Source organism: Cavia porcellus, unplaced genomic scaffold (genome assembly GCF_034190915.1).
Source record: "Cavia porcellus strain 051 isolate PalLab524CR breed Dunkin Hartley unplaced genomic scaffold, mCavPor4.1 scaffold_3, whole genome shotgun sequence".
Lineage (NCBI taxonomy): Eukaryota > Metazoa > Chordata > Mammalia > Rodentia > Caviidae > Cavia > Cavia porcellus.
In genome coordinates this window covers 71,285,502-71,312,585 of record NW_026947486.1, presented here as the reverse complement: position 1 = coordinate 71,312,585, position 27,084 = coordinate 71,285,502, and the positions used below count along the sequence as shown (strand labels likewise).

The following is a 27,084-nucleotide window of genomic DNA, read 5'->3' as shown; positions in this document are numbered from 1 at the left end:
CATTAAGAGTGCCTCAGGAAACATACATATTCTTCATTTTGCCCTCTCCCTAGGAGAGAAGTGAGATGGCAAGTTAAGCCACAAAATTCCAGAAAATAAAACACACCATTTAAAACCCACCCTTGCCAGACAGGATTGATTACAGCTCTATTAGAGATGATCTCTCTAAAAGGAAACTATGGGGATAGAAATTATGACCTGTGCATTTGACCTTTGTCTTTTTAATCTTAGACATACATTCCACTCCTTGCTTTGTAAGGATCTATTTCTCACTGTCACCCTAGATGAGACAAACACTTTTCCTTTGGCCACTGGTTACCAGGAAACCTTTTAAGAGGTATAAAAAAGAGCATTAGTAGCAAATAGGGGGGGGAAAAGAGTACTAACCGTGATTATAACTGTTACCTGCAATTGGGTGTGTCATCAAGAAAACATGTAGCAATATCAGTGTGGGAACATTTATTAACAGTTTCAGAAAGCATGCATGAGTATATGCATGACAGTGTGGGTTGATATCATTATGTGGCAATTAATTTGAATGGATGTGGGTGAATGTTATTATCTTAGTAAAACAGTGTAGGTTAATGTCAATATGAATATGCATCAGTGTTAACATGGCCAGGTGAGGGTCCGAGTAAGGGTACATGGTAGTTTGCAAGAGTGTGTGACTGCATGGCATGTAGGTCAATGTAAGTAAATGTATCAGTGCAAGTGAGAATGTAGTGGGGTGAGTGTGTGAGTGTTGCATACCAGTACTTGCCTGTTATATGTAGATGAATAAGTGCTTATGTGTGAGCACATGTATATCTATGTCAACTGTCTGTTATAATGTGAACTGTGTATATCAGTTTGATGTGTGACAGTGTAAGAGCAGGCCAATCACTGTGCATGTTACCATATGTGCACTAGTGTGAATGTGTGTAGCAATGTGGATGAACGTGTGTCAATATGAGAGTAAGAGAGCACGAACAATGTGTAAAACTGCAGGTGATAGTGGCACACATCTGTAATCCTAGCACTTGATAGGCTTAGGCAGGTGTATCATCACAAGTTTGAGGCCAGCCTGAGTTGCACAGGGAGTTCAAGGCCAGCCCTAAATGACAGAGACACTATCTCAAAAGACAAATCAAACAAAAAAAGGAATGTGGGTGTGTAGTATGACTAGGCTACTGTAAAAATGTGTAATTATATGAATTGGAGTTGGCATGTAACAGTGCACATGTGAATGAACTTGAGGGTGAAGGGATGTGGTTGTGTGTATATGGGAATGAGCAAGAAGGTATAGTTTTGAGTTTATGGTAGCAAATGTGAGAGTGAATATCTGAAAATGTGGCAGTGTAAGCATATGAACACAGCTGTGCAGTCAATGTGGCTTTTGTTAATATAATTTCATACAAATAATTAATTTAAATCAGTATATGTATGTATTGGTGTACATCAGAGTATTGTGATTGTGTATGAATTTGAGAGGGAGTGATAGTTGTCGGTAAAATGGCTTTGTGTGTAGCTGTATTTCAGTGAGTGTGCCTGAGAGTTTGGTGCAAAGCACAATTATATATCAGTGTGAATGTATAAAATGTGTTTTCATGCGCAAGTGTGACTGTGTAAATGTATGACAAGAGAAGGGAGACGGTCTCAATGCAATTTATATGAGTGCAACAGTATGTAATTTTTAGTAAAAGAGTACAAGTGATATGGTATTTATGGTATGGGCACATAGAAACATGAATATATGAGTGCATGTGCACACACGTGTGTCCGTGGGATGAGTTGCCTGTGTGATAACAGGAAAGTGATAACATCAATGCAAGCACGTTGAAGTACCTGAAACTGAGTAAGCATACGGTTATATGGGAAACAATCTGAAGTGTGGGCAAGGGGGAACTCAGTGTATTTCAATGTGTAGTGTGGGTGATTGTATAGACATTTTAGTGGGTAAGGCCGACTTTGTCAACGGGGTGAATATAAGTGTGAAAGAGTGTGCCTATGAGTGAGAGAGAATATAAGAAATGTTTTAAAGGTAGGAGTGGACAAGAGTATAAGGGTAGGAATTTTGATAAGTGTGAGAGTGTGGCACTATGAAAATATATACAATTTTTACTGTATATACAGTAAATACAATTGTATGTGCAAGTGACTGTGGGTTAAATGTGACTTTATTAGAGAATATGAATGTCCTTGTGAAAGAAACAAAATGTATGCCTATGTGGACCTGTGTGTGTGTGTGTGTGTGTGTGTGTGTGTGTGTGTGTGTGTGTGGGCACACATGTACAAGCACTAAATGGTACCAAAATAACTCGGGAGGCTGAGAAAGTCCTGGATGTGTCTTTGCTCCCACACCCACAGGGTATCTCCAGTTACGTGCAAATTATGTAGCCCTTCTTAATCTTTATCTCACCAGTGGTAGCAATTCCTAACTTGAGGTGATATCATTTGTACAGTCAGAAGCAAAAGTGCCATCAGAGAGAATACTTACCTCGGAGGGTTACTATAGGCTCAAATAATATCATGCAACTAAAGTATGTGCAGAGCTGGCAACAGTAGACACTCAGTAAATAAAAGTTATTATCATATCTGTCACAGAATACCCAAGAGAGATCCCAGGGCTTGCTTCTTATTTTAGTCAGTTCTGGTTACCTTTTGTCAGTCAGGGTCTATAGAGGATCTCCTACCAGAACGTCTCTCTAGAAAGTTGAATGCATCAGTATCGACAAGGTTGTAATTTCATACCTTCAATTCCAAGGCTGAAACTCTGGAGCTTCCCTTTCATGAGAACGCATCACAGAAACACCTGCTGCTGAGCTCTAGCTTTCCCTTGTGCTACATAGGCCCAAGGCCAAGGTAAACTATACTTTCTGTGAAAGGGAATTATATATTCCTTGTTTGTTTTTCTTGGTAAGTGTTTTTTGTTGGTCATTTTTTGACTTGACCAACAGGAGAGATGTCTAAGTAGCTGACAAAGAGACAGAGGAGTAGACAGAGAGATGAAGGGCTAGCAAGTTACAGGTAGCTGGACTGCAGGAAAGACACGAAGCTACAGTAATTGCCTGGGAGGCAGACACAGAACCAGGTGAATGACCAAAGGGTCAGGGTGAGAAAAATGAAAGCGCAGAGGAAGAGAGAAGCTCAGTTTTCAAACTGTTCATGAATTTTCAGATACTTGGAAGGAAGATTAGATACCTATAATTATGTATTCCCTGCCATTGAAGAACTTAACAGTCTAGTTTATCTTTCCAGGTAAGTATTGCAGAAACCATGCAAGAATGATTTGAGGCAGGAGAGAAGCATGCGGCTGCACTGCATGCTACTGACTCAGATGCTGGAAGGCTGGGGGAGGAAGTGCACTCATGCCACCTGGCTGGGTGGAAGGCAGAGGGAAGCTTCAGGATGGTTTAAACTAAGCCTGCCAGGCCCAAAAGCAGAGGTGGGTGGATGGGGTGGGAGTAGAGCTTGAATAAGAAGATTAAAATTAAGGTTATGGGGCAATAGAAATCAGAGGATCTGATTGCTGGATTTGTGGCATGTGGCTGAAATGTCTTGCAGGTATCAGGAAAGGAGGAGAAAAGGAAATGACAGCTTAATGAGAAGCATTTTCTGTGCTACACTGAAGCTCTTAGATGATGCTTGACATTTGCGAAGGACTTGGTAATAACTGTTACGCTGTTTCTCCTTTTCACCCCAAAATGTAGGTCAAGGATGTCATTCTCATATTAAATATAAGGGGATCAAGAGACCTAGGGAAGCTGTATGAGACTAAATTTCCCAGAAAGAAGTCATGCTCTGAGGCCTAGTTGGTGAGGCCTATGTAAGATCTTTATTACTGGGAGCTCTGGTGGAGTTCAGCACTTTTCTGGATTTCAAGAACCCTGACTCCCTGCCCTAGGAGCCATTACTCACCTCACAAGGCCACCACTGCAGGACCTCAGCACTGGTGAGTACTGCCCATTGGGAAAGAGTTGAGCTGACTTCAGCCCTGATGACTTAGTGCTGGGCAGCTGCCACAAGATGCAAGGACTCAGCTGCTCCTTCTTGGGGTAAACCTGCTGAGAGAAGCATTGTAGGGGAGAAGGAACCTCTTTCTTTACATGCTACTACTACCCTATTCAACTTCCCAGACATGTCACATTCTCACATTCTCTCTCTCTCTCTCTCTCTCTCTCTCTCTCTCTCTCTCTCTCTCTCTTTCACACACACACACACACACACATACAGGCACACACATACACCACACACTCCCGTGATTTCAGAATTAGCATATCTAGTAAATCTGAGGCAAGAAGGATGAAAACACTGTCATATAGGATTCCAGAATGGACACTACTTGCTACAAAATTAAAAAAAAAAAGAATGTTTTGCCCTAGTTACTTGGGCATATATATTGGAAGGATTAAATTAGAGATATATAATTTGCACAAATAACTATGGATAAATTTGCATATTGCGAGAGGCAACAGTAGCATGCAATAGGAAACAGAGATTATGGCCAATTTTGGTTTGTTCTGAGAATATGTTAGAATTGCTTGACAAGCTAGAATTGCTGTTCAGTTCTACTCATCTTTCAACCCCAGATGTCCACCTCCGTCTCCATTTCTCTTCCCACCAATTTCTTTCATTTGACTGGGAGAAAGTCTGTTCTCTAGGCCATAGCTCTCTGAGGTCCCTGATCTTCTCACAGGTGCTTAAGGTCTCAACCTCTGATGTTATTTGAAACTTCCTTCTACATCCCTCCCGCCTCCACTCTACATCACAAGGACGCCTTCCATAGTCTTCCCTAGATTTCTTCACAGTCAGTATACACTGTTGGTTACTGTAACTTTGGTGATAATTTATACGAATCTCCCCAGAGAGGTTTCCACATCTAACCGTGCAGGAGAAAGGGTCTCTGTTTGTCTGTGTGGCTCTTCTGTGCATATTAAATATAAGGGGATCAAGAGACCCAGGGAAGGAGAAAGGGTCTCTGTTTGCCTGTGTGGCTCCTCTTCTGTGCATGTGCACATGTGTGCATGCATGTGTTATGTGTGCTGGGGATAGAATTAGAATTAGAATTCTTGCCTTGTGAATACCAGTCAAGTGTTCTGCCACTGAGCCACATCTCCAGCTGGAAACAAGATCTCCTCTTTAATGCTTCCATTTTTGGACTTCTTACCACAATCACCTGAGCTTCCCAGCAAAGTGTGATTTTTATTTTATAGTACCCCAAGTCCTGCAAACTCCATTCTGCTTTCCCCTCTATTGCCTTCAATACTATTTATCTTCAGAGAGAAGCTGCAACTATATGTTTATTCCCAACAGATTATGAGTCAGGCAACACAAACTTTATTAAAAGGCACCAGAATGGAAACAGTCCCAATTCAAAAAGATGGATAGATGGGTACGTCAAAGTGGAAGCAGTAAAACTGAAACCTTAGGGAGCAAAGCACAGCTCTATGATTTCCAATTCCCCTTCACAAATAAAAAAGATCAAACCGTACCCTTGGTTTGTCTATTGCTCTGGGCAGGACTTCAGAGCACGTCTGTCCCCCAACATCCCTGGCATTCCCTATGAGCTTCCCACATGCACACTCTGAGCAGCCTTTCCAAATCCCACCCACTGCACCACTGAATGATGTATCAACCCCTCCCTTGCTGCATGAGCTCATCTTGCAGGAGGATGAGGTGGAGAGTAGTATGGGCTGCAAAGCTCCAAAGAGGGGTAGGGCTCAAGGAGGGCACAGGAACAATCTCAAGAGATCCCTGACCATTCCTGGGGCTGACAGCTGGCTGGGGAGGCAATATCCACTCAGTGGGGAACAGTAATGGGGGGGGGTCACATGCACCAGCCTGCACTAACCCAAAACCTTCATGTTTTATGGCAAGACTGAAAGATTTCCTTGAGCCTATCTCCACTTGATCACAGTTGCTCCATTTGGAACATCATTTAGTAACTCTGTAAAGCTGGCCATGAATCCACCAGTTGTACAAACTAAGCCAGTGCAGAGCTAACTGGCAGGACATAACTCTCCACCAGGTAGTCATACTGCTCTTGCCTGCTTGAAAAAGTGTTTTGCTGTTCATGTGTGTGAGTTGCTGTCCTGTGTGTGAGCACATACACACCATAAGTCATATCATGTTGTATTTGTATGTGTGTATATGCTGTGTCATATCAATACCATGTTCTGTGTATACTGAGTCTGTATCATGTTGGATATGTGGAGTATTGTGTTTATATTATGCTACATATATATATATATATATATATCAAGTCACTATGCTCTTGTATGTGTACTATATCTGTATTGTTTTGCATGTATATTGCACCTCTACTGTGCTGTATGTGTCAAGTCTCTAGTATATTTAGTGCCACACATCTGTGCCTTGATGTGTATCTGTACTGTTTTGTGAGTATTGTGTGCCTCTATCATGTTTGGAGTCTATAGTGCTTTTCTGTGCACCTTTAGATCAGCCTCTTATTAGAGATTTGGGTACAGATCAACACATCTTGTACATGCCTTACTCTTCCCACCCTCCCCTCTTCCTGGGCTCTTTCGTTACAGTTAACCACATTCTGCTTCTTGCCAGAATTCTTGTGTGGGGACTAGAGTTGCCACTATGAAGGTGTGGCAGGGAGGCTGTGAACAACTACTGTGTCCCACAGCCCTCCCATGACAAAGGCCTTGTTCAGCACTAAGATTTCTGGGAAAGGAATTTTGGATCCTTTTCAGATCCAAAGAAAAGGGAATTGAGGTGGGACCGGGTGATGATGGCTCCCTCTCTAATCCTATGTATGTACAAGGAGAAAAACTTACCAGAAGTGGTGGCTGCTTGGGTTTCTCCTCTAGAATAGAGCCCTTCTCAGCAGGAAGTAACAGCTGCACAAGTGTACTGGCTGGGTCAGGGGATGGCAACTGGGAACTCTACCAAGGTGTCCCCATTACCGTCACTAGAGGGCGCTATTATGTTGTCAGGATGTGTTTAGGACACTATATCACAAAAACTCCACAAGGCATCACAAAAAAAAAAAAAAAAAAAATCACAAAAAGCTCCACAAGGAGCTGGGTTAGAAAAACACGAAGAAAAAGAATATAATGCTTCATTCCAAGCCCTTCGTGTTTTGAGACTGAGTTAGGGCATGAGGACCACTTGTGACTATCTGCTTGCTATTAAGGCAACCTTTATAAATCTTTTCAGCGTCTTGGTTATTAGAGTCCCTAACAGATTCTCAATTTGGACTTCTTTTTTCCCTCCTCTTCTCCATGCACATGACATAAAAGTAATGCCACATCGCCTAAAGATATAAATATGTGTAGCAATTGTGAGGTCATTTTGTTTGGCTTTTCCCCAAACTGGAGGACATACAAAAGGGAGCATGATATTAAAGGGGTACTTTTCTTCATAAGCGAGGGCTTTACTTTTAGTGTATCTGTCCTCAGTACCAAGAATAAGTGGACCCATTTCTCAAATGTCAACAGCATCTTAGAGAACATTTATTTCAACTCCACCAGTTGACAGATGAGAAAACTGAGGCCCAGAGAAGAGTAGAAACATTCAGAGCAAAACACCTGCTTTCTAATTTCCACGGTTCACTCAACCTCAGCATCTGGTCCTCCAGCCTTAAAAAAAAATAGATAACCTTATTTCTCAAAATTTAGCCCCTTTCTGCCAAAGGAAAGAAAGAAAGAGAGAGGGAGAGAGAGAGAGAGAGAGAGAGAGAGAGAGAGAGAGAGAGAGAGAGAGAGAGAGAAAGAAAGAAAGAAAGAAAGAAAGAAAGAAAGAAAGAAAGAAAAGGGTAAGAAAAAAAAAATGGAAAAATTCTAGCCTGTCCCCCCATGTGGGTTCCAGAACTGTCACACTCCATCTAGGGACCATGCTTCCCTGCTTTCACATCTTTGGAATGATTGCCTGTCCCCACCAAGCAATTGTTAATTTCTTTTCAACCTTCAAGGTCCACTTTCTGCCATTTTGCTTTTCAACCCAAGAAGACCCAGTTGTGGTTGCAGTTTTGCCCTGTGGCTGCATCCCTTGGGTGCAGCACACATTGCTCCAATTTACAGATAAATCATCGACTGTGCAAATCAGACACGGATCTATTGCATTGGTTAACAGTTCTAATTAAACTCCCAGTTAGGCTGTGGGTGTTAATGACTCAAGTTATCACCGTGTATGTAAATGCAAATGCCTTCCTTCTTCAGGAGAGCAGGAAGAAGAGATGCATTTCTGGTAGGAAATGGAAACAGATGCCAGACCCAGAGGCTCATTTGGTTTTCCAGTTTCCCTAAATCAGATTTTTAAACGCAGGGTTGTCAGTCCCAGGCTTAGGCTTCATACTTGAAATGGAGGACTTTGGTTTTGCGCCTCCAGCATGCCTTTTCTCGCCCCCTGCTGGAGAAGCTCCGTAGTGCCGAGTTTGCCTGTTAGTACACCTTGTCCCTGCAGAGGGAACTGCCTAGTACCTGGCAGGTGTGTGTGTGTGTGTGTGTGTGTGTGTAGGAGAGGGTGCAGCTGAAGCTTAAAATGTACTACAGATGTCTACACAGCTGCACTTAACAACTGAGGTAGAGGTTTTCTGCAGTTCTCTGTGTACACAGGGTTCCAATGGGAAGATTTTTTTTTAAACAGGCACCTCAAATCTAGCTCTAACTCAACCATATAAAAACAGACTCTTGTCTTGGCCAGATTCATATCATCCTCAATTCCTTTTGGGGACCTGGTACCCAAGTCCACTATCCTTACCCAGGAGGAAAGAGCTGGTTGTTGAGGTGGCTGCTCATCAAGTTTCTTCTGGTTTTCTTGGCCAAAGCTACTGGCCCTTGAAGATGGGTTATGTAAGTGGAAAAGGGATTGAACTCTTACTAAATTCCCCCACTTCTTGGCTGAGCCATCTATTTGTCAACTACAAAAACTTTTCAGTCTCACCAGAGAAACTAGCCTTTGGGTTCCTGGTAAGACAATGGCTTTTCTTCTTGTATATCTCTATGAGTTTGCTCCTGTCTTCCCCATTTGATCCTGTTCTCTCTATCTGACCTTTGCTTACTCCATCGAATCTAGAGGTGGGATTGTTTTTGGCCATAATCACCTTAAACCCCATACCATGGTAGCAAAGACTCTGCTGGCGTTCTCACAGTTAGTCCTCATTTCCCTTACTTGTCATATCCACTACCCAGTATTCTCTGAGACTTCAGCAGACTTGTTGGTTCTACAAACTAGTTTCACATCTGATCAGAACCTGAGAAGGTTGGCTACTCAGTCAGAATGTCTATAGGGTAGTGTGGCCACTTGCCTGTATCCCTTGCACATCACATGTGAGCCTCCTTTTCCTGTTTTGTTTCTTCGACAAGGCCCGTTTTTCTGTATGGAGGCTTGAAGGATTGACTCGATGTCCCAAGGCCTCTCAGGACTCAGGTTTCTCTGCTGTCAGCTTGAACCCCCCAACATGTCACCCATTATGTCCTCATTTTCTATCTTGCATAAAGATGGATGGGTATCCAGAAACACAGACTCATGTGGCTCCCTCACCAAACCCAGGCCTATTAATCATCCATTACACTATTAAGTTTCTTTGCCCAAAGGTGCCCTGGATTGGGAGCCTCAAGTGCCAAATCACAGGTCCTGCCCAATTCTAATTTTGCAAATGGCTCTGTGAAACCACACTGACCTTTATACCTCGCTCATCCCAGAACAGGGCCACAGTGTTGTCACCAACAGGAGTGGACTTCCTTCTGTTCCAACACCTCAGCCACACAGTAGGCATGGATTTGAGTCTGCAAAACCACGGAGGAAGCAAGACTAACATGGCCAAAGGCTTCCTTGCTGAAAGCCATTTTTAAAAAACAGCACTGCAACCACCCCTGTCATGCTTCCCAAAGCCAAGCCACTCACCGGTCTCTCCTTTGCTTCTACAGACCACAGCCCAGAACCCACAAGTCCAAAATATGTAACTAGATTCTGGAAAGTGGGACCAAAACAAACAAACAAAAACCAAAAATACCAAATAGGGCCTCTGCTCCCTCCTTGCTGGAACCATCATTCCACCAATCTCCCCACCCCTCAAGCACCACCTAAGAAAAGAAAACCTGCAACAGCCAGAATCTAAAATGTTCAGTTAGCCCCTGAAGTGCAGCAGTAATCTTGCCAGTGCCAGTTCAGAAACTGAAAGCAATGCCTCCTGCAAGCTGAGGGGGACAGAGATGGAGGGATACAGTAGACCCAATGACCCCACTCCCCAGACAAAGACAGGGCCAACAGTGAGACTCTGGGCTTTCTAGTGACCTTATTGCATCATTCTAATCCACACAGGAAAAAAAAGAGTCCAGTTGTGATTACCATTCCCCTACTGAAATAGGGGCGGGGGATAATAAAAAAATTTGCGGGTGGGGGAGAGAGGCGCTGGTCTAACAAAATCGTCACTTTTTCTGTTTGCTCCGGAGATCTGCCCTGGACTTGGCCAAATCGCGGCCACACCTCCTCTCCTTTTCTGAGGGGCTGCTGTCACTAGTACTGTGGCTGGAGGGGAGGGGGTGCCGGAAGGTAATGAAAGATTTACAGGCTGACACAGCTTTCAGGGTGGATTTTGCCTCAAGCGGCCCGGGCTCCAGTAAGCAAGTACCAGGCTTGGCCAAGGGAAAGAGTCTGGGCCCTCTAGGGATGGCCGAGACACACCCACTTGTCCGCGTTTGTGAACCGGGATCCAGCAAACTGCATGCTGGGCTTCAGGGGTCGGGGAGAGCCACGTAGGAGGCTCATTGCTGGGGCGCCGCAGAAATGGGAGGGGGACCCGGAGAGACAGAACATCTGCTCAGCAGCCTCAAAGCACCGCCACCCTCTCCCCCGAGCTAGCCCGGGTGCCCCTCGTCGCGGGATTTACCTGCGTGGGGTCCAGCCACCCCGTCAAGACCTTTCCTCTACCTCCAAGCGCTCTGGCTGGCGGGGCTGGGGAGCCGCAGCCCCGCGGCCGCAGCCGCAGCCCCGGGCCCAGCCTGCTCCTCTTGGCTCTTCACCCGCCCCAGTGCACAGGCTCCCGGAGGGGTTAAGCTGCAGCCCCCAGCGCAAGATCCCAGCTGGTTCACCTCCACAGCTGCCCGCCTGCGATAGAGCCCCTGCTCAGCAACCGCTCCCCAGCCCTTCTCTTCTATGACGTCACCCGGGCTCTGCACCGCACCTAGGCCAATCAATGGTGAGCATAAAACTAAAATCGCCCTGAGTGGGCTACTGGGGACCAATCTTTTGTTTCCAGGCAGGAAGCGCCCGGGAAAGTGGGGGGGCTGGGGGGAGGGAACAAGGAGAGGGAAAGGAAAAGGAGATGGGAAACTTCTACAGTCAGGGTTATCTAGAGGGAGGTGGGGCCATCGAGAAAGAGGCACCTGACTGGAGCGAGAGGAGGGGATATTTCGCGTGTTTTCTTTACTTGGCCATGTCAGAAGAATAGGCTTTCAGATGAATTTTTAAGAGAGGACATCTGATCAGCTACTCTTCATTAGGGGAAAATTATTTGGATTTGGGACACCACCTGTCATGCGAACAGGTTACGCAAAAAACTCAGAGGCACGCGTGGCAGATTCAAAGGGCTACCAATCAAGGCAAGGACATCCCTTTTTTACACATGAAACATACTTCAAAACACGGCATTATACATAAAAAATAATTCTTTTACTTTAAATTGTGTGTATTGTGCAAATGTAATTTCATTAAAATGCCCATCCTTTCTCTGAAATATTCAGTGGTTTCTCTTGTCTTAAAGGTAAGTATCAATTTTTTGCAGATATCTGAAGCATTGTAAAATCTAACCCCAAAAATCATCCCTTTGAACTCCAAAACCCGTTCTCCTCGGGATTTGGCTAGGTTATGTAAATTATGAGAAATCTCAGCAAGGAAACCGTAAGCTAGCATTTGAAAAGTGTAAGACAAAGTAATAAGTACACTCAAAAAATGTGTGGTATAAAATATGCCAATAAAGCAATCAGAAGAGACCTTAAAATTATGATTGGGTAAAAAATGATAGAATTAAGAGTGATTTTTCTTGTCTACTTTCTAAAGATAAATACATACTCTGATACTTGAATGGTCCTGTTGGGTCATGACACTTTCATTCCATTTTTTTTTTCAATACTGCACAATACTCAGCAATCATTTCTCCGTAATATCAACAAAAATAAGTTTCCACACCAAGAATAAACTTAAGACATCTCTCCATGTACTTTTAGGAAAAGTCACACTACAGATCTTCAAATTCCAAAACTGGTAAGTTTTCAGGCAGTTGGAGAATGGACTATCTCTTTTGGAGTAATTGGTTTTCAATTGTGATAATACAGGGAACTGAGAACAATGACCAAATCTATGAAAAAAAATATAGGAAAGAGGGAGGCTTATATAATCCAGACAGGTTTTAATAATCACTGTGCATTTTATTTTTCTTAATTCAAGTCTGTATTTATGCAAACGTATTACACGTACATTGTAGAAAGAATTTAGAGCTGGAATTTGTATCTAAACTGAGTCCAGTGTCCAGACTCTTTCTAATCATTACAGTGTGTTCCTAATAAAAGTTAAACATGCTATTATGGACTTCATTAACTACATACTTGATTTTTATAAACACACTACACAAAATCTAAGTTTTTAAAATTCAAGCATTTAAAAACAGCTTTTTGTTTGTAGTAGTTGCCTTCTCATGCAAATATTCCCAAGATTTTTTCCTCTTGTATCCTTGAATAATAGGTTGAAAGTGGCATGGTTCTGCTTCAAATGATTTTACAGATACCATTTGAATTGACTATGGGTAAAAAAGTAACCACATCACACTGATTTTTCTTACATTGTAAAAATAACCTAAGGAATATTACTTATATAAATGGATGCCATACGCTTAACGTTAGTATCTTTGATTCATATATTGTTTTAAGGACCAGGAATTGAACTCAATTGAACTCTCTCACACTTGCCAGACAGGTGCAGAGCCACTGAGGTATATCCCCAATCCAATATCTCTTCTTTGTAAAAATTAATTTGAGCTATTTTAAACAGGAACTTTTTTTAAGAAAGAGGAAAATATAACTGGATTTTCCTGGCTAATGATTAAGTTTTGGTCTTCCAGGCTATTGATTTAAATTGCAATTAAAAAAGATATTTGATTTCATCTAATCCTCCTATATACCTCAGCTATAACACAGTCACTGCACATGGTTATTTAAATTTTTCATGAGCATATTTTTTCTCTCCCTGGTGAGTATAGAAACTAGCATGGGACCAAAAGCTTATAAAGTGCTTCACAAATTGAAGCATAGTGATGTCATCCAAAGAGGACTGGATTTAGTACTCAAACTCAACACGAAAGACTCAAATCTTCCTATAAACTGGTGGCAATCTACATTATCCTTGATATCAGAAAGTAGTCTTTACCGCCAATGAGATTTTGCCTCCAAGAATACAGGACAATTGGGAACTTCCAGGGAAGGGATTTAAAGCTCAAATAGCTTAAAGATTTAATCTGTGTAATTTTCTCACTCAATTGCCCCCATCCCCTGCTCCCTTGCTTGGGAACTTCTTGATTTAAGGAGACAATACTACCTTAATAACCAGTGGACATGTATACTCTTTTTCTCAGATTACAAACCACTTTTGTGTCTCCTCATTTAATCCATATGACAACCATACTTTAGCAATTATTTTGATCTACATATCATAGATGAAATAACAGATACCTGGAGATTTGAAGTCACCTGGGCAATGGCTCACAGACAAAGTCCTAGAAACCAAGTTTCATAAGCTCATTCTTGTGTTCATTCTACCATTACACAACATCTTGAGGGTATGTATGTGGAATCGGAGGCATTAAGTGTTTTCTTTACATGCAGATGGCTTCTGATTTACAATAGAGCAACTTGCAATATTTCAAATTCACAATGGTGTAAAAGGGCGTGCATTCAATAGAGACTGAACTTTGGTGTTTTAATTTGTGTTTATCCTTTGAGTCCCATCAATGCAATTAGTCCCTTGATTCATAGAAGATATGAGGATCTCTAGCATGAGGAATGTAGCAACATAAGGAAACCAGTGAATCTCTTCAAACTGTTTCCATTAAATCTTGAATAAAGGGAACATTGCTCATTGTCATATACCATAAATGGGGGTGTAAAATAGCATAACTTTTTTGGAGGACAATAAGTAATGGTCATGAAATCTTAATATGTGTATGATACTTGACCTAGCAATTCAAACTCAAGGAGTTTGCCTATAGCTGTCCTACTAGCAACATACAGAGATATGTTCACATAAGCCCTATCTTGATTACTTTTCTCTCCTTGCTGAGACAAAACACCTGACCCCCAAAATTTGGGAAGGAGAGGCTTATTTACCTCACACTTTGTAGAGATTTCAGTCCATAATCAATTGGCTAGAAGGCAGGTTGGCATGGCACCAGGGCAATACTTCAAGGTGGTAGAAGATAACAAAGCAATAAGGGCAAAAACAGGGGGAAGAGCAAGCCTCTTTTCCTTCTTTATACCATACACAAGCCACCACTACCCCTTCTAGGATCATTGTAGCAATCAGAAAAATCCTTTGTTCTCCTCTTACACAGGAAGATGTTACAAATTAAGGAACCTGGCTCCCTGCTGAATCACTTAGTTAAACTTCTGACATTCTGAAATTGATACAATGAACAATATCCTAGAGCAGTAAGGGCTTATCCTCTATGCCCCAGGATACAGAGCTGCTGAGTCACTTAGTTTGCTGGACTTCTCAAATTGATACAATGTATCAAACATAACAAGCCCATTGCTGAGTCTTATGGAAGTATGAAACAATGTCCTTCCATAGCAACTGTTAGATTTTTACACTATTTTATTAAAGTCTGACTGCTTTCTAAAAAGCTACATATATTTAATATATACAACTCTGACTTTCTGAATAGTATATACAATCCCATGATTTTAAGGACTTGGGAAATTATCAATATCATCAAGGTCATAAATATGTCTGTCACCTCCAAAATTCCCTCCTGCCCAATAAGAAAATTGCCAAATAAATTATGATCTAGGCATATTTTGGAATATGGTATATCATCTAAAAAGAATCAAGAAGATCCCTATATATTTAAATAGAAACATGCCATAATATATTCCTGAATGAAAAAAAATTGCAGGGTGTTATGTGTGCTATGATTTTATTTTGTTTTTTTAAACTTGTGTGTGTGTTTATATACCACACAATTGTACTGTGCTATGAATTATGTGATTAGTGTGAATTATATACACCAAATTGCTAATAGGGTAACTGCAGGAATAAAAGAGAGGAAGCAAGACATAAAGTACGTGTGTGGGGTAAGGATATTAACTATTTCCTTTATATGGAGGTGGTTTCCAATTTACATTGGTGCAACTTAGATTTTCCACTTATGATGATGCAAAAAATACATATTCAGTAGAACTCATACTTTGAATTTTGAATTTGGATCTTTTCCCAGGCTAGTGATATATAGTACAACACACTCCTGAAATTCTGGGCAGTGGCAGCAGGCTGCAGCTTCCGGTCACCACTTGATCACAAGGAGAAACAGTCCAAGTGCTACAGCCTACTGTGTTCTTAAGCTAGGATAATGAGTAGGTTAAGTGTATTCAGTACATTTTCAACGTAGGATGTTTTCAATTTATGTTGGATTTACTAAGGTATAGCCCCATTAAAAGTGGAGGAGCATCTGTATTTCTGTTTATATTGTTCATATGTTTTTTTTTCAAATGAGCGTGTACTATGTTTTGCTTGTAAACACAACATTGAAAAGAAAAAAAAATATAGCTTTCTTTGGGTTGAAATAAAAACAAACAGATAAACAAAGCACTCTGGCTCTCCTGAAAGAGACCTCAATGCCAGGCCAGTGGTTCAGATCGAGGAATCAATATTACGACACACTGAGCTGAGCCAGACATGATTAAGCAGTGGACACAAAGCAATAATGGTCAATCCAATGGGCATCAGCACCCAGAAATTCTTACTTTCCTTTCCCCACCTTAATTCCCACAGTCAGAAATTAATTTTAGTAGCAGACTTGTAGTTTGTGCAGCTCTCAGTCTGTACATCTTTCACTAGTGATGCACTTTTAAAAAGCACTGCCACACACATCCTGCTCCATTTGCTCTGAATGGAAAGGAACCTGGCTCCCCAGGTGGTGTGCAGGCATTGGCTAGGGGAACTGTATTTACCACTCTGTCATTAGGGGTCTGGTCACTACAACCTGTTGCCATCACTATAGCCTGGCTCTATTAAGTTCCTTCCTGCCTCCCCATCACAACATTTGGGGCTCCAGCTTTCCTTGAGCACGTAGCATTTGGAACTGCTTGCTGGGTAATGAGCAACGGCCCTTACAAATGACAAAGGTATCATCCTAGGTACCTGAAAAACCAGGTACTGAGCAAAGAGGAAAGTTCATATCACGAAAGATAATAGAAATGAGAAATCCCATTTAAATGTGCATGCTAAATGTTGGCCACTTGAGAATGGAGTGTCTGTCTTGACCTTCCTTCTCTGTAATTAGACCCTGTTAGAGTCCTACCCTACAGAACTATAAGTTTTCTAAAACCTTTTGCTTCTGCATTTCTATTTTCCATGAGAGTTAGCAGAGGAAAATCAGAAGACAATTAAATTCAGGTGGCTCTGGGTGAATTAATGAGAATTAGGAAGCTCCTGACTTGGTTTAATTAGCCTTGCTTCTACCATAGTCTTACATATCAAACCATATTATTTAATTGAGCTGATGCTGTTTGACTTTTCTCCCAAGAGAATCAAACTATACATTCCTTTCCTGCACGCTCCTGATCACTACACTGCCAAAACTTAAGTCAAACTGCAGACAGAGTGAGTTAAATTTGTAAAGTTGGTTTTGTTGACCTCACCATCTGGGGAGGAGGAGCAGGAGAGGAGAGAGAAGAGTGAAAGAGAAAGGGGAGGAAGGGGGAGGGAGGGAGAGAGGAAAGTGGGGAAAGAGAGTGAGGAAACACAGAGGAAAATAGAAAACCAATTTTTATTTATTTTGGGGGATGCTGGACTATGATGTCATGTTTTCCCGGCTCACCTGCGATTGGCTGCTTAGTTCAGCATCTGCTGAAAGCTAAAGGCTGATTATTTGCCAGAGATACAGACCTTTCAGGGAAGCTTTGAATCATTACTGGTTGTCCTGACAACCTGGGCAGTGTCTGCTCCTGATAACCACATAATGAGGTTGTCAGGAACAGAAGTGCCCCTGTCCCCACATCCAAGCATTTGACATGGTGAGCAGTGAAATACTTCTCTCAGGAGGCACGGTGTGTGTGTGTGGGGGGGGGGATCAAAAGCCAAATGATGACAATCCCCTTTTATAATGTATCTCAGTCAAAGCCTGGAAACAAGGTCTTTGTCTGTGTTTGCTTATTTGTTTTTAGTTAGGGTCTGCTCAGTAGTCTGGTTGGCCTGGAATTAATTCTCTATAGAGTTCACTCTGACCCTGAACTCATGATCTTCCTTCATACACCTTCCAAATTCTGGAATTACTGGTAAGCACCACTGTGCCTGGCAACAATGCCTTTCTTTAAGAATGCCTAATCTACCATCATGAAATAGGTTTACCTTATACCTGTTTGATACAAAGCAGAGACCTGAAGAACAGGAGAAAAATGGTGAGACATCTCTGCAACCAACCTTCCAGTAAATAAAAGGAGGTATTAGTAAAAAGCCAAATTGATTAGGCCAGCACCTATCTTCAAAGATCTGGACCATGGGCACGGGGCAAGAGCAATAAGGAGCATGTATCAAAGATGGCAAGGTGAGCATACTTCCCAGATTATGCTGTGGCTGCACAGGTGTCCTGTTGAGTTTGTGCAGTGAGACTGGATATTTGCAGTTCCACTAAAAAAAACCCTTATTTAAGTAAGACAAATCTTTTAAATCTAAGCTACTTAAATAGTTGAAGTGGTAAATACTATCTCTAGGCAAAGAAAGTTGAAAACTCACCACTGAAAGGCAATACCTTCCTAATAATATGTTTATATCAATTACAAGCTCTTCTTGCCTCATTTGCCCTCTAACCTCAGCACTAAAAAGAAAACAAACAAACAAAAAGAAAACACACACACACACACACACACACACACACACACACACACACACACAAAGATGTTGGGAAAGCAAGGCAAAAAAGATTCAAAACTAGTCCAGTTCTCCCAGAGAAGATGTAAGGAGCACAGATGGAGAGAAATGCAGACACCAGGTAACAGAATTTAGGAATTTATGAATTGATTAAAGGTTAAAGAAACTTAGTGAGTTTAAAGAGGACATGACTCAAAAGTTGATGGATGTATTATATAAAATGACCAACTTGAATTAGGGAAAAACAAGTAAAAAATTGGAAGGGCTAAGGAAAACAATTCAAAGACAGACATAAAATCCACAAAAAGGACCAGAGAGAAATACTAGATATGAAAAACTGCAAAGAATTTATAAGCTGCAAAAATGACCAATGTCAATGCTGCATTTGTGAAATTAAGAATCTTTGAAAATGATAAGAGAATAAGAAAAATTCATTCAAAAATTACTGGACAACACTGAGAAGAATAACCTAAGGCTAATTGGAGATAGAGAGAAACTAAGATGACATACATGCAATAATAAGTTTGTTTACAGGAATCATAACAGAAATCTTCCCAAGTATGAGGAAAGAGTTCAACATACAAGCAAAGAAGGGTTGTACAACATCAACCATAATGACAAAAGAAACTTCCCAGTACACATTATAATCAAAATTCCTAATGTCCAATAGAAGAACAAAAATTTAACAGTGGTTAGACAAATGTAAAAAGTCACATATAAATGTAATCCCATTAGAATTACAGCTGGTTTTTCAATGCAAACTTTAAACTTCAAAAGAGTTCAGAGTGAAGTAATTCAAGCCTAAAAGCAAACATTTCCAACACAGATTAGCATATCTGGTGAAACTTTCTTTCAAAATGGATGGAGAAATAATGACATTCTATGAAAAAGAATAATTCAACAGATTTGTGAACACCAAACCCACACTCCTGAAAATGCACACAAATATCTTAGATGGAGACAATAAAGCTATCAGAGCTGAAATTCCAGATGGCATGAACACATCAAACAAAGAAATAGATAAAAAAGTGAAAAAGGGATAATCAATAGAAACAGAGCACAATGATAGGCGTAAATTAACACTTCTCAATAATAACTCCCAATTTAATAGTCTCAACTGCCCAGTTGAAAGACACAGATTGGCAACCTGGATAAACAAAACAGAATCCAACAGTCAGTTGCATTTAAGACACACATCTAATAGAAAAATATATTCATAGACTAAAATCAAAAGATGGAAAATATTATTTAATGTACTAGGACACCAAAAAAAGCAGAGCTAGTAATTTCACTCTCCAACATACTAAACTTCAAGCTAAAATTGATCATAAGAGACAAAATATTGCTTCACAATAATTAAGGGAAAAATCCAACAAGAAAAGATACTGTTATAAATATACATGCACCAAATTCTGGAGCACCCATCTTCATGAAACAAATAATGCTGTACATAAAAAATCAAATTAGCACTAACATAATGACAGTGAGTGAATCCAATTCCCCACTTTATCAAAGCTATCAAAGAAAATATCAACAAAGAAATATCAGAGCTGAGTCACACACCTGAACAAAAGGATTTAGTAAAAAGCTAGAGTATTTTACCTGACTAAAAAAGAATACATATTTCTCTCAGTAGAACACAGAACTTTCTCCAAAATAAACCACATATAGTCAACAGAATTACTTGAAAATACAAAAAACTTAAAATCACCTCACGTTTGAACTTAAAATCACCTCACGTTTGAACTCAGACCATTGGGCAATGAAATTAGTAATAAATCACAGAAGTCACAAAAAATTTAGGAACACCCATAAATTTACACACTCAACACACTATGGGTCACAGAACAAATCATGAAAGTATTCAACAATTTCTGGAAGCAAATGACAGTCCACAAAAAAAAAAAAAAAAAAGAAAAAGAAAAGCCACACCAGAACATATGAGACACAATAAAATAAATTATAAGAGACAAACTTACTGTGATTAATGCTTACATTAGAAAAACTGAGTAGGCCCAGTATCCTAAATCACCCCGTGGGCTTAGTTGGGCCACACTCAGCAAGTTTCATTCTGCCCCAGGAGCCAAAGGTGTTCGAGGTGCTTCCCAGTGCATGGGGAAGCTTTAGACCATCTCTTCCAGCTGCTAAGTTCCACCGAGTCCCAAATCACTGGAGGATGCATGGGAGGTCCCCTTGGGCCTAACTGGGCTAGGCCCAACAACCTCCAAGGGGCTAGCAGTGGCCTGCATTCTTCCTGGGAGTCAAAAGACATTAGGTGATTCCCAGTTCATAGAGAAGCTTTGGAACATCACTCAAAACCCAGAATGATAGGAAAATGATAAAATGAAAGTACAAAATGCAATCCCAAACCTCCAGCCCATCCCAAGCAAGCCTAGGAGACATGGACATATTAAAAAACATAAGCCATACATGTGAAATTCCTGAAATGATAATAACTGAATTAAAGAAACAATTCTGGGAAGCTATAAAAGAACTCAGATCAAAAAAATCTCCCAGGTAAAAGAAGAAATGATAAAGGTAATGAAAGACATGCTGAACACATCTAACGAAGACATAGTTAAAAAATTAGAGAAACAGTTCAAAAAGATGGAAAACTTGGATGAACAATATAAGAAACAAACAGAATGCATGAAGCAGATGCAAAGAGATATACAGAAAATCAAAAATTCCATCAAAAGTTGATAAAACTGTCTCAACGAAAGTGAAGATAGAATTTCAGATCTCAAAGACGAGATTCCAGCTAGTGAACAAGAAAGGAAAGATGTTTTAAAATAACAAAGAATCAGGAAATAACAATTCAACAGCTGCAAGATGATGCAAAGAAAAACAGCATAATATTGATAGATATAAGTGAAAAAGAAGGGGAGAACACAAATGATATTAAGAGGCTATTTACAGAAGTAATAGCAGAAAATTTCCCAAACATGAGAATGAAAACTGTCATGCAGATTAATGAATCATATAGGACTCCAAATAGCCATATCCAAAATAAAACTACACCCAGACATATAATAATCAACATCCCAGAAATCTAACATTAAGAACAGAATATTAAAAGCCATTAGAGAGAAGACACAGATCACCTATAAAGGAAAACATCAGAATCACAGGAGACTCCTCAACATAAACAATGAAGTCAAGAAGGGCATGGAGAAAAGTATTTTAGATCCTAAAGGAAAATGACTTACAACCCAGGCTGATGCACCCTGCAAAACTGTCCTTCAAAATGGATGGAGAAATATGATACTTCCATGACAAAGAACAGCTGAAGAATTTAACGATCACCAAACTAACCCTGCAAAGAATACTGGAAGACATTCTAGATACACATAGGAAAAAAACACTGAGCAAGGCAGACAATTAAACAGAATGGAAAGTAAAGAAGGAACAGCAGAAAGATACCATGTCAAAAGTAAACCAATATATATTAGCTATAACCATTAATGTAAATGGCCTTAATTCACCAATTAAAAAAAACAGACTGGCAGAATGGATCAAGAAACAACATTCAACCATATGCTGTCTATAAGAAACTCATCTAACCCAAAAGGAAACTCATAGACTGAAATTCAAAGGATGAAAAATAATACTTCATGCAACAGGAACCCCCCCCAAAAGTAGGGCTAGCTATTCTGTTTGCAGACAATGTGTACTTCACCAGGATGATCCAAAGAGATAAAGAAGGTCACTACATACCATATAGGGGAAAACTTCAAGAGAAAGAGATAATAATCTTAATATGCACCAAATTCGGGAGCACCCAAATATACAAAACGAATATTAACACAAATGTAAAAAATCAAATAAGCATTAACACAGTTATAACAGGAGATCTTAACATGCCATTAGCACAAAGGGACAGATCAATTAGAAAGAAAATCAGAAAACAAATAACAGAACTGAATCACACCTGTGAAAAATGGACTTGGTGGTTATATACAGAGTGTTCCACACAACATCAGAATATACACTCTTCTCAGCAGCACATTGGATATTCTCTAAAATAGAGCATATACTAGCCCACAGAACATGCTTAAGTAAATACAAACTAATTGAAATTATCCCATGCATGTTATTGGATGATTGCAACATGTAACTAGAAATTAATGACAAAAAACTGCATAAACCCACAAACACATGGAAATTTAGTAATACACTCTTGAGCAACCAGTGGGCCACTGAGGAAATTAAAAAAGAAATTAAACAATATCTACAAGCAAACAAAAATACAAATGCAACTCACCAGAACCTGTAGGATGCAATGAAAGCAGTCCTCAGAGGAAAATTTATTACACTGAGTTCCCAGATCAGGAAAACAGAATGAACACAAATAAACAACTAAACAATAAATAAATAATGCTACAACAAATAAACAATGCTACAGTTCAAACATCTAGAGAAAGAAGAGCAAATCAAGCCAAAAGAAGGGAGGAAATCATCATGATCAGAGCAGAAATCAATGCAATAGAAATTAAGCAAACAATACAAAGAATAAATGAATCAAGAGTGTTTTTTGAAAGAATAAATAAAATTTATAAGCCCTTAGGCAATCTTATTTAAAAAAGGAAAGAAAAAACTCAAATTCATGCAATAATAAGGGTGAAATCACTACAGACCCTGTGTAAATAAAGAAGATCATCAATATCTATTTAGAAAACCTCTACTCTCATATGCATGATAACACAGAAGAAATGAACAGATTCTTAGAAACATATGAATTACCAAAATTGAGTTAAGAATATGTAAAACTGCTGAATAACCCAATTTCAATTAAAGAAACTAAAAATGTAATTAAATCTTTAACAACAAAGAAAAGCCCATGTCCAGAGAGATTCACTTTTGAATTCTGCAATAAATACAAAGAAGACTTAATGCCAACATCCCTCAAAATCATCAATGAAATTGAAAGGGAAATAATTTCCCCTTACTCATTCCTGAAAACAAATATTACTCTAGCACCAAACCCAACCAAAAAAGAGAACTACAGGACAATCTCTCCAATGAACATAGATGCAAATTTTTTCAGCAAAATATTTGCAAACAGAATGCAGCAAATCACCAAGAAAATTATAAATCACAACCAAGTGGCATTTATCCCAGGAATGCAGGGATGGTTCAACATTCGTAAATCAATAAATGTAATCCACCATATCAATAGAGCCAAAAATAGGAATCACATGATCATTTCTATAGATGGAACAAAACCTTTTAATAATGTCTGACACTTATTCATGTTAAGAACCTTATAGAAAATTGGAATCAATAGTCTTTACCTCAGTATGATAAAAGCCATTATGACAAACCAACAGCCAGCATCATATTTAGTGGCCGAAAACAGAAAGTCTTTACCCTAAAATCAGGAACAAACAAGGATATTTATTATCACCACTCCTATTCAATACAGTGCTGGGAATACTACCCAGAGCAATTAGACAACAAAGAGAAATAAAAGAAGTACAGATAGCAAAAGAAGAAGTTAAATTATCATTATTTGCAGATGAAATGATTATTTACAGGTGACCCTTCATAGAAGATTCCTAAACTCCATTGAAAGACTCCTAGGTACAATAAATAAATTCAGTAACATAGCTGGATACAAAGTCAACATTCAAAAATCAATAATATTCCTACACACTAACAACAAAATTACTGAGAGAGAAGAGAAGCCACTCCCTTCACAATAGCATCCCCCAAAAATGAAATACTTAGGAATCAATCTAACAAAAGAAGTAAAAGATCTATTCGGGGAAAATTATAATGCCCTAAAAAAGCAATCGAAGAGGATCTCAGAAAATGGAAAGACAGCCCTTGTTCATAGATAGAAAGAACAAATACTGTGAAAATGGCCATTCTCCCAAAATTGTTATACAAATTTAATGCAATCCCAATCAAAACACCACTAGCATACCTCACAGATCTAGAGAAATCTCTCCTAAAATTCATCTGAATCCAGAAGAAACAGAGTAGCAAAGGCAATTCTAAGCAACAAAGGCAAGGCAGGAGGCATCAAAGTACCTGACTTGAATTTATACTACAAAGCTGCTGTAAGAAAATCAACAGTTTACTGGAATAAAAATAGACATGAAGATCAATGGAAGAGACTAGAAGATACAACTACAACTACAAGCAAACTCTGCCACCTTATCTTTGATAAAGGTGCCAACATGTTCACTGGAAGAAAGATAGTCTCTTTCATAAATGGTACTAGAAAAACTGATTCTCAATATGCCAAAAACTAAAACTAGACCTATGCCTATCACCATGTACTAAACTGAAGTTTAAATGGATCAAAGATCTAAATATTAAAACAGAAACACTAAATCTGTTGGAAGACAAAGTAGGTAGAAATCTTGAAGACATAGGGGTAGGTAGAGAATTCATGAACAAGAGTCAAACTGCATGGAAATACTTCCCAGAGTCAATAACTGGGATCACATTTTATTAAAGAGTTTTTACATGGCAAAAGAAATCTCCAGCATAGTGAAAAGAAACCCACAAACTGAAAAAAAAATCTTAGTGAAGTTTCCCTCATACAAAGACTTCTGTCTAGAACATATAAAGAATTTTTAAAAATCTGAGTCCTGAAATCAAAGACCCAATCCAAAAATGGGCATCAGAGATGAATACACAGTTCTCAGATGAAGAAATAAATATAGCAAATAAATACATGAAAAAATATTTAGCATCGTAACCATTAGAGCAATGCAGATTAAAACCACACCAAGATTCTATATCTCTCCACAAAGAATGGCTATGATAAAGGGAACTCCCAACAACAAATGCTGGAGAGGCTGTGGGGAAAAAGGAACTCTCTTCCACTGTTGGTGGGAGTGAACACTGTTGCAACCATTGTGGAGGTCAGTCTGGAGATTTCTCAAAAAGCTGGATTGGAAGTCCCATTTGACCCAGCTATTCCACTTCTGGGCATATTCCCAGAAGAACTTAAAACATGGTACCACAGTGATATATGTGCACACATGTTTATAGCAGCACAATTTGTAATAGCCAGATATCGGAAACAACTTAATATCCATTAACTGAGAAATGCATAAAACAGAAATGGTATTTTTATACAGTGGAGTTCTACTCAGCTATAAAGGATGATCACATTGATATATTTATAAATAAATTAATGCAACTTGAGACCATACTCATAAATGAAATAAATCAAACTCACATGTGCAAATAATGTACGGTCCTAGTGTAAGAAATGGTAAGAGTACATAAGACACAAAAACTTCAAAAAATACAATGAAAGAACAAGAATCTGCTCAAAAGACAAAAATAATACCTCAAGACAAAGGAGGAAAAAGAAAAAGGAAGGGAAAAGAAAAACTATCTAAATTTGTATAAACACAGTTAGGATAGCTAAGATGATTGTGCTACAAATTCTATGAGTTCTTGAAACAAAACAGTTAACACTCATAGGATTGGATCAATTGTGCATGTAAGAGTATGGATATCTGAGGAACTCTTGTATATCATTATGTAAAATAACAACCCTAGTTATGCTCCCACCACCTTGTTTTGAAGGCCTATATTGTCAGGGTTTTGGGCTCTTCGTTACTGTTATTTATTTGCTTTTTTGTTTCATGTTATTCTAGGAATTTGTTTAGTTTAGTTTAGTTTTCACTTCTAATAGAGAAAGGATAGGTACACATGTATGTAGAGACTTATACATGTGTAGAATTTCCCCTGAACAGTACTTTGAAGACAAAGAGACATTATGTTATCCACTGATGATTCCATATAATCATGCTGTGAAATCCAGTAATGCCATTATTCTTTGTTCAGAGTGATTTTAGTCTGTTTTGTGTTGTTTAATTTCAACCTACATGAAGGTATAGACAACTTTTTTATGAGAATGAGAGACAGTATGACAGACGTTGATTTCCCTATCATTTGGTTTTCAAGGCCTTTAATGCCTTCATCACTCTGTTCTGATCAGTTTAATACTATTTTGCTTTGTGTGAATTCATTATGTATGAAAATATGAACAACTATTTAGAAGAAAATAAGAGACATTTTGGTAGCCAGTGATGATTTCCTGTTGTCTTGCTTTGAAATCTGTGTCATTTACATTGTTTTCTTCTCATTGGCTTTTTTCTCTTTTGTTATATTTAGTTTTACCCTCTTTAAAATAAAATTAATAAAAAAAATAAACCACGCGTAACCTGAAATAAATAAACTACTGAAAATGTTAAAATACTTCAAAAATTATAGCACCCTAAGCGCAAACCAAAATTCAGAAAATAAATCGTAAATATCAAAGCAAATACAAATGAAATTGAGACTAACATAATGTAACAAAGAATCACCAAATAAAACTACTGGTTCTTTGAAATAGTAACAAAAATAAATATACACTTAGCAAAAATTACCAAAAGAGAGAGAGAAGACACTGATGCCAATGCAATAAGAAATGAAAAAGATAAAATCACAATGTGTGATGTTGATAGTTAGCAATTAGTATGAAAGACTGTATTCCAAATAATTGGAAAATCTTGGAGAAATGGACAGAACCCTAGACTCATATGAATTATCAAAACTACACCTAGAAGACATAAAAATTTTGAAACATCCAATAACAAGCAATAGAATAGAAAGAATTCTATCAATTAATAAAAGCCCCCAACCTAATGGAGTCAGAGCTGAATGCTACAGAATCCTAAATCTAGTGTAAACCAGTACACTTCAAACTCTTCCGTAAAATTGAAAGTGAAAGAATGTTTCCAAAACATTTCTGAAAGCTACAATCATTGATGCTAAAGCAAAGTCCCACATAAAAAGAAAACTACAGGCCCATGTATTTAATGAACAGATATACAAAAACATTTGAATAAGATATTGACAAATAGAATTAAATACACTGTCAAAAGCATCATACATCATGACAACATACACGTCATTCTAGGATTGCAAGGATGATTCAGTATTCACAAACCAATAAGTGAAATTCGCCACATATATATATAA

At 39.0% G+C, this 27,084-nt stretch overlaps 1 protein-coding gene across 11 annotated transcripts in view; it reads right to left on the bottom strand.

Annotated features, from left to right (window-relative positions):
* Pak3 (p21 (RAC1) activated kinase 3) overlaps nucleotides 1-27,084 on the bottom strand; it is a 327,193-nt gene that overhangs the window by 109,125 nt on the left and 190,984 nt on the right. For 2 of the 11 annotated variants that reach the window (XM_023564164.2, XM_063246280.1), the window contains exons 1-3: nucleotides 10,841-11,116; nucleotides 9,632-9,737; nucleotides 3,898-4,040 (exon numbers count right to left, since the gene is read on the bottom strand). The exons of 3 other annotated variants lie outside the window; for them this stretch is intronic. In XM_023564164.2, coding sequence (XP_023419932.1) covers nucleotides 3,898-4,040; nucleotides 9,632-9,727 — 239 coding nt within the window. In that variant the 5' untranslated portion in view covers nucleotides 9,728-9,737; nucleotides 10,841-11,116. Of the gene's footprint in view, nucleotides 1-3,897; nucleotides 4,041-9,631; nucleotides 9,738-10,840; nucleotides 11,118-27,084 lie in introns of those variants that run through there. 6 more of the 11 variants (XM_063246286.1, XM_063246287.1, XM_063246279.1 and 3 more) reach the window with 5 other exon arrangements.